The 8,007-nt window shown below is 40.6% G+C and overlaps 1 protein-coding gene across 1 annotated transcript in view; it reads right to left on the bottom strand.

Annotated features, from left to right (window-relative positions):
* Window positions 1-1,040: 1,040 nt before the first annotated feature.
* RMND5A (required for meiotic nuclear division 5 homolog A) overlaps window positions 1,041-8,007 on the bottom strand; it is a 61,842-nt gene continuing 54,875 nt past the window's right edge. Inside the window, exons 8-10 of the mRNA XM_081157142.1 lie at window positions 6,626-6,780; window positions 5,320-5,407; window positions 1,041-4,183 (exon numbers count right to left, since the gene is read on the bottom strand). Of these exons, the coding sequence (XP_081013268.1) occupies window positions 5,344-5,407; window positions 6,626-6,780 (219 nt within the window). The 3' untranslated portion in view covers window positions 1,041-4,183; window positions 5,320-5,343. The remainder of the gene's footprint in view (window positions 4,184-5,319; window positions 5,408-6,625; window positions 6,781-8,007) is intronic.

Below are 8,007 nucleotides of genomic sequence, written 5' to 3'. Positions count from 1 at the left end.
GGAGCACCCCAGAGGCTCCTTGTAGGAGAGGCAGCTTGCTCATCAAACATGCAGCCTGACTCAGCAGGTCTGGGCTGAAGCCCAACATTCAGCATGTCTCACAAGCTCCCAGGTGCTGCAAGTGCTACTACAGACCACACCTTCAGCCCCAGGGAGGCCCAAATGCTGCAGGAATAGGTGGTGAGATCTTTGGCCTGTCCTGCCAGGCCTCGCCTACATCACCTGGGCCACTAGCTCCACCTGTAACTGGGTGGGACCCACAATGGTTCCCATAGGTAGGAAACCTGAAATCTCAGATAGGAATGTTTTTCTTTCTGAAACTGAGGTACAGACCTTTGACTGGAAATCGAACCAGCGACCCTTCAGTGCGCAGGCCGACACTCAAATCACTAAGCCATACCAGCCAGGGCAAACAAATAGATTTAGTCTCTCTTACCTTAGTTTGTCTCTGAGTAGGAGGGACAGCTCAGCCTCTGTTCCTCCCTGGCAATGCCGACAGCCTGGGTGGGGCTGTCTGGCCCTTGTCACTCTGGTCAGAGAGCAGGGCAGGGTCCCAGCTGACCACAGCTTGTGGGCGTTAGTGCAAACACTAAAGTGTTTAACACCTGCTTAGAAACGGGAAGGTGCTCAGCCACCTCCTCTCCTCACATTGCTAGTGGCACAGAAACAGGATGAGGTGGTGACAAAAGATATTTTAAATTCTTTATATGCAGGCTCTTAGCAAAGGCATTCAGTAATGCTCTCTTCTCACCCTGACACCTCCATACTCCCTGCCTCATACCTGTCACATTTATACAAACTGGTTCCATAAGATTTTTTAAATGTCCATTTCTTTAATTTTAAAACATATGCACAGGAGAAGCCATGTATTTGACACAGGAATGCACACATTAAGAAAATATTTCTTATAGTTCTCCAAACTCTCTTATATCAGTCTGAAATTTATAAATTAAATATATCAGAACTTAATTAAAATGAAATCTCTGAAACTATTGGATATGCTAGACTTTTTCCAAAATCAAATGAACCGAGAATATGAGTATGGTTTGTGTTAAATAAGGTTTATTGTTAGCTTTATTGCCTATTGTCTATAATATGCAACTTTATTGTGCCTTTGCAAACAGGATACATTGCTTAAAAAACTGATCAAAATTTTCCATACATATAGCTCTATATAATAGATTACAGTGCAACACTATTCTTGTTACATAATTATAGAAATACTATAGAACCCAAGAGCACAGGGTAAGCAAAAGAAATACAATCCTGAGCCATCTGAACAAGATGATTTGATGAATCCTTTTAGTGTAAGTTTAGAGAATGGGGGGGAGGGGAACATGCACACTGCAGTCATGAGCAAAATACATTAAATACCTGTTCCTTGCTAGACACAGGTGGGGGTCACGGTGAATTTCAGAGACATGCACACTCACTCACACTCCCATTTTTTTCTCCTGCTTCCCTCCCATCCCCAATACATTCACTCCCACCCCTTCCCAAAAGAAAAGATCAGGCACTAAATCCTAGGGAACCCCACATCTGCCTTGTTGGAGAATGTTATGCGACTGCTAAACTGGGTGTAGGTCCTCACCGACAACATGAAACAAAGCATGTGCTATAAGTCAATTCCAGCTGCTTTTGCCTCTTTGGAAGTAAATGAAGCATATGCTCACTACAGTTTAAAACTGTAGAGGGAAATGTCCTGAAAACAAAACTGTTTTCTCTCCCTATGTCTTGAAGTAAAATCAACAGTGGAAAACTCACCCTAAAACTAGTTGCCTCATCTGCTATTAAAATACATTTGTCATTCTATTTTTGGTATCTAATCAATTATAGTTCAATAAACAGTCCATGAAGTTTGTACCTGCTTATGGTAAACACTACTGTGCCACATAAACCCGCCACAGCAGGACAGGCTTATGAAGTACCAGCGGTGTGTCCTTGCTAACACTGCTTCAAGACCACAGCACTCTAGTGTTACCAAAGATAATGTATGTAGAGTTAATGAAAGGTATTTGGTTTGTGTCTTCACCTTACACATCCTAATGATGAATTTAACCAAATCATGCCTCCATACCTTCCCTGAAAATAACCTGAGTCTTCTAAGAAAACTGACCAGCTTGGCTGACAGTCCACTTCATCAGAGGTTGAGTTGGAGAACCAGAGGGCTAATGTCTGCCAGCAGCTTGTCTTGTGCGGATAACCAAGAGCTCTTGGCCTCTGCAGTCTCTACTATCCCAAAGGCTGAATCACTGAGGTGGAAATAACTCACAGCATAAAGGATACTGAACGGAAACTGCATAACCCGTGGGACTACCTGGAGACAAAAAAGGGTCCTCGTTCCCCACATAAGCTGGCGTGGGTCTTAATGTCTCTGTATACACAGCTGCTACAGGAAAATCAAAACAAAAGATTTACTTCAGAACTTTCTTATTTTCAATTAAATGCTCATACACTCATAAAATACTCACACACCCTATGAATGTGAGGTGGCTCTTTTCTTTAAAGTTTTAAAATCAAGAGGCACCAATACCCGTTCATTTATGTATTAGAAGTCTCACATAATCAGCACTATGACAGAAATGGCATCTGTGACGATCACACCATGGAAAAAGAAGATTTAAAGACAACTTCAGCCACTGCGCTTCAGACTGTACTTGAAAGCACAGGTGCTCTGGCTAAAGTAGAATCTAAGGATCTAATAAGGTTTTATTGGGTTAGCAGAGTCCATGACTGATAAATGGAAATGGTTCCTAAAGAAACTTAACCACCCTGAAAATGTTTTCAATGTACATTATTTTAAGTGGTCTGACTGTAAGAAACCTTGGTTCTACCATGACCTTTCCAGGTGGAAGGCAGAGCGTGACAAAGGACACCTCCACTGCTGACATCCATGTGATAAGGTGCTGGGCCCCCGTGAGGGCGTTTCTAGAGCAGGAAGGACAGCTTACTGTATTTCGGTATCTTTGGTTAAGGTCTGGCCTCTTCAAATCCACCTCTCCTTCACATTTAGTCACCAATGAATTTTAAGTCCATGCATTTAGTTAAGGGTCACAAGACATAATTTTCACGTGAAATCATCAGGTCAAGTTTCAAAGTTTTGGCCCTAACCTGCCCAGTAGGACTGCAAGGACCTTACACAGGAAACTGTCAACAGGACGCCCAACACTGGGAGAGGGACAAAGCAGAGCTCTGGCTTTTGTCCCTGAAACTGGCCCAAGACAACTATGAGTCTCTCTCTAGCTGCCAAAAATATTTACCACCAGCCTCGAGAGCAGTATGTCCGTGCTGTTCCAGTCTGGTGAAGCCTGAATGACATGCAGGTGTTGGAGGTGGTAGGTGAGGGTAAGTGATGAATAAAGCTAAATCTGGCCTAGCAAGAAAAGCTAAAAAAAAAATTAAAAAAAAAAAAAGACACTCTGGGTTTTTATTCAAAGGAAAAAAATATATAATAAACCAGTTTTATATCCTCAGCCAGAGTACTGCCTTGAATTCTCTACCTTTGTTTGGAGTCCAAGGAGCTTCTCTCTGCTTTCTTCCTTCACTGCTTTAGTAGAGAGAGGGGAACTTCAGAGGGTTGTTCCAGGAAAGCAGAAACATGGGGCAAAAGTGGCTGTGGGGCTCAGGCTGAGGCTGAACAAAGCCAGCACTCTGAGCAGGCCCCCACCCACGATTCCTGGCTCACCTGCACAGCACACAGCAGCCCTCCGCCTAAGCCTGGCCGGGCATCAGTCCAGCAGGGCTTTCTGCAGTACCCCAGCTTTATAAACCAAACCCAACTCTCCCAGGTAAGCACTTCGGGAAAACCCAGCCAGGCTGGTATGTATACTACTGCAAAGGCTGACACCTTCCAATTAACTTAGCACCAAATCCGTTCTCCCCCTCCCTCCCAACCTAAGTCAATCTGTAGTTTAAAATGTGAAGTGTCATGGTTCTCTTGGCTTCTATTTTCTTCTTTTTTCATTTTCTCATGAAAGTTTTCCTATATTGATGTTCAGTTCCATGTCAGATGAAATAAAGTTGCAAAGTATTTGGTGACATCCATATAACATTCTTCTTATAATGAAGTAATGCAACAGGTTTGTTGGAATTATGTCCACAAAAGTCTTTTCCATGTAGTTCATCATACAGAGAAAGACTCTTACACATGGCTATTTCTGGATAGTGCATTAAATGAAGATACCTCACAAGAGAAAAGATCATTGTGTATCCATTAGAATAATATACAGATTCACAGTCAATGAGATGATACACGCTGTAGGGGAGGCATTGAACAGTATACTATTCAAATACAAAAACAGCAATAAACATATTCTGCACTACAGAAAATCTGCTAGGTTCTAACTTTCAGGGTTAAAGTAATGACTCTGGTCACTGCATTTGAGGACTGGAACATGCTTCTTCCCTTCCAGATGCACACACACTGTTTGATGCTGGTGCACATACACACACACAATACTGTGTCTGCAGTGATCTACAAATGCGACAGACAGCCAAGTCCTGAAGGCAAATTTCAGAGAACAGGGCTACTAAGACCAAGGGAGCAAATATCAACTTAAGAACACTTCTAACTTCAGAATTTCATTTTATTGAACACACTTTTAAAACAAGCACCTCTTGGCAATAAAAGCAAAGAAACAATAGTGCTCCTTCCACTCTATTCTAGGGGAAGACTTCTCACACCAACCTGCTAAATTCATGATGTTGATTTAAAAAACAGGCAGCCAGGCTACCAGCAGAACTCAAATGCGGTCTGCTGACTTTTCAGTGAGAACTGAGCAGAGAAAAAGATCAAAAAGCAAACTTGAATCTATCACAGCTTTCTTCTTTAAGCAAAAAAAAAAAAAAAAAAGAGGCAAATTAGTTTTATAAGCACAATTCAGTTTTTCAAACTTTCTCTGAAGAATTTTCATTTAATTATGTACACGTAACAGGAAATAAAACTTCTTCACAAACATTCCCAAAGCTTACAATTATCAAGAAAATGACAAAAGTAAAAGCAGGAGAAATACTAATCACATGGCAGGGAGGTCAATTTCTGTTTCTGCTCTTAAAAAGTAAAAAAATCACCATATAATTAAGTACAAAAACCTGCATTGAATGACAACTGCTGGTGTATTTACTTGATCAGAAATAAAGACCAAGAATATAATAAAGCCCTATGATAATATTCATCTGGAACACTCCCTCAGTGTGTGTGCACTAAAATGTTGGCAAAGTTTTTGGAGCATTAGCTTATAAAAACACGGGAGTCCTTGGTGAGCTGCATTAAATGGAACATTCTCTTCTGAAACGCACCCACAATTCAGTTTCACTTACAAATTGCAAATTAAAATTATTTCTTCAGAAAAATATCTGTTTGGCATCTCCTGGACTTTGTTCCATTGGACAATATGGACATTTTAATCTAAAGACAAGGGGAAAAACACACAATGAAGGCACAGGATCAGTACTGAGCATTCAATATCATATTGTTATATACTACCTCTAACAATTATACACACACAGACCGACACACAAACATACACAAACATGTCTATATTTTGAGGATGAACTGTGCTTTCCCTTAATAGAACAGCCAAGCTTTGAAGGGTCACAAATAAATACCAATCTAAGCCAGACCCTAAACTGAAAGGCTCTTCTTTAGTGGAAATCAGTAAAAACTGTTTTGTAAACAAAGCAAAGACAACTGGTCTAAAAATTGTTTTGGGGGTTTTCAGAAGTCAATCCAATTTTTCTTCTCCAAGGTTTAGGTTGCACCTATCTCCACCAAATGAGTTTCAAATCTATTGGTCACACAATCTACAGAAGTGCGGCAAATCTGATGCCAGCTGCTGAGCCTACGCTGTATGTAGCTTACTAAGAGCAGCCGACATGCCCTGTAGTGGGGCACACAAAACCAGCAAGGCTGCCTGGTCTGGGGAAGGCACAAACACCTTGTTACATGCCAGGGCCTCCTCTTAAAGGAAAGACTTTTCCATACTGGGTCTGAAATAACCTCCAGTGAACAATTTTCTAGCTGCCTACGCAAGAAATAGGCTTTTGAGATGTTTCTAATAAAAAGTTGGGATCATAATGTATGAAAAGTATATATATATATATATATATATATATACCCTTTGAATCAGCGATTTCAATTCTATAAATTTATGCATCACATACAGATAAGGTAATTCACTTTACAGTAACAAAAGTTAAATGCTCATCAATAAGGAATTGGTTTCATGATCATTATTTTCATGTAGTAGAATAATCTGCAGCTTTAAAAAGAGAATGAGGACTCTTTCTGTAGCATATGTAAGATCTCCAGTATATATAACTAAGCCACAGGACAGTATATAGTCTGCTACATGCTACCATTTGTGTAAAAAGGGGGAAGGAGGTTAACACTGGATCGCCTACCCAAAAAGAGTTAAAGATCATGCTTATAAACCTAATCACCAAATTCGTGAACAAATTAAAAAGACTGACAACAAAAAATCAGATACCACCCATTATGCCAAATGAATAGTTATGAAATCTATTTTTAAATTCTAGCGACATTTGTTCACCTTCGTTACTTCTCCTCTTCCCACTAAGTTACAAAAGAAAAATTTTACTAACATTTAAAAAGTCAGACACTTACTTGCTACCATTAAACATTTTATTCAGGGCATCTCTGGATATGATATGACCACAGACCAATTTCATGGGCGGATTATTATCTGTTGTTTGCTGACGAAGAATGGGACAGGCAAATATAGAGTGATACCAGCACTTTTTACCAAGGTCCACTTCAATCTGTTAAAAAAAAGTCAAAAGGCCTATTATTCCTCAGAACACCTTCATATTGGCATGCACTATGCAGCAGAGAGCATGGTCACATCTATTCCTCTGACTCGACCTTTCACAATGCTCTTCTAACTCGAGAGGGAAAGTCGTAGGGATTCAAATATTACTTCATAATTCTAAATTAACCTTCAAAATTACTTTTTTCCCCATAGAACTTTTATGAGTTTATTTGAGCCAAACTGATGACAATGGCAGGGGAGCAAAATCTCAATGGATTGAGAAAATGCTCCCCTTTGAAATGATATGTAACACTACTTTTAAAGGAAATTCTAATGTTTGAGATTTAAGTCAAAGGCAAATGAATGCTCTAGAAATCGAACACTGTTGAAAATTCATCAGATACACCTAACGGTAAAACCTATGAGAAATCCTGACTGTTTTGCAGCACACTTAGCTAGGTGATAGAATTCAGTGTATTAATTCCTTTAAAATCAAACTAAACATGGTTTGCTTCTGTGTGAGCTATGGACCCAAGTTTCCCACGTTTTGTGTATAATGGCCCAGAGAAACCACCTGCAACAAGGGCTTTAAGCAAAAGTTCAGCAGGACTTTTCACATCACAGCCCATGGCACCTGTATCAATTATTTCTCTTTGCAGTGGACAAAACAAACAAACGCTATGAAATCACCTAACAGTGGTTGGCATATGGCAGGGGCTCCACAAATGCTAATTCTGTTTTCTTTCCTTCTAAATCTACAATGGCCCTCAATATAAAAGTCTATTACCCAGACTCTTTCAAGAAAGTCAACAAAGTGTAACAATAATCCTGAGAGAATATGGCCAGGTCATCACTTCCAAGTGCTTTACTACCCTGACGCACAGGCTTTAGGTGAATTCCGATTTCAGCAGGCTCTGTGCTAGTGCACCAGCGTCAGAGGTGCTTCCAGCATAACTGGGAAACTGCCAGAGTCCTGCAGGCACTTGTCTCAGCAAAGCAAGGGAAGGCTCAAGTTCTCCACTTGCTCAAACGAGCGACAGTCAAGCAGGGGTGCTGCTGGTGCCCTGACCACACTCAGGACTGGGGATGCACCTGTGCTTTGAATCAAACCAGATCTAAGGAGATGCTGGGCAACCAACCAACAGTTACCAGCTGGAAGAACAAGGTAACTGCAGATAAACAAACCTGTGCACACATGTGGCAGAAAAGATGCAAAAAGCCAAATGCACATTTTAGT

The sequence above is a fragment of the Miniopterus schreibersii genome (assembly GCF_964146895.1).
Source record: "Miniopterus schreibersii genome assembly, chromosome: 13".
Classification (NCBI taxonomy): domain Eukaryota; kingdom Metazoa; phylum Chordata; class Mammalia; order Chiroptera; family Miniopteridae; genus Miniopterus; species Miniopterus schreibersii.
The sequence above is the reverse complement of the archived record's forward strand: the minus strand, read 5'-3'. Positions and strand labels throughout refer to the sequence as shown.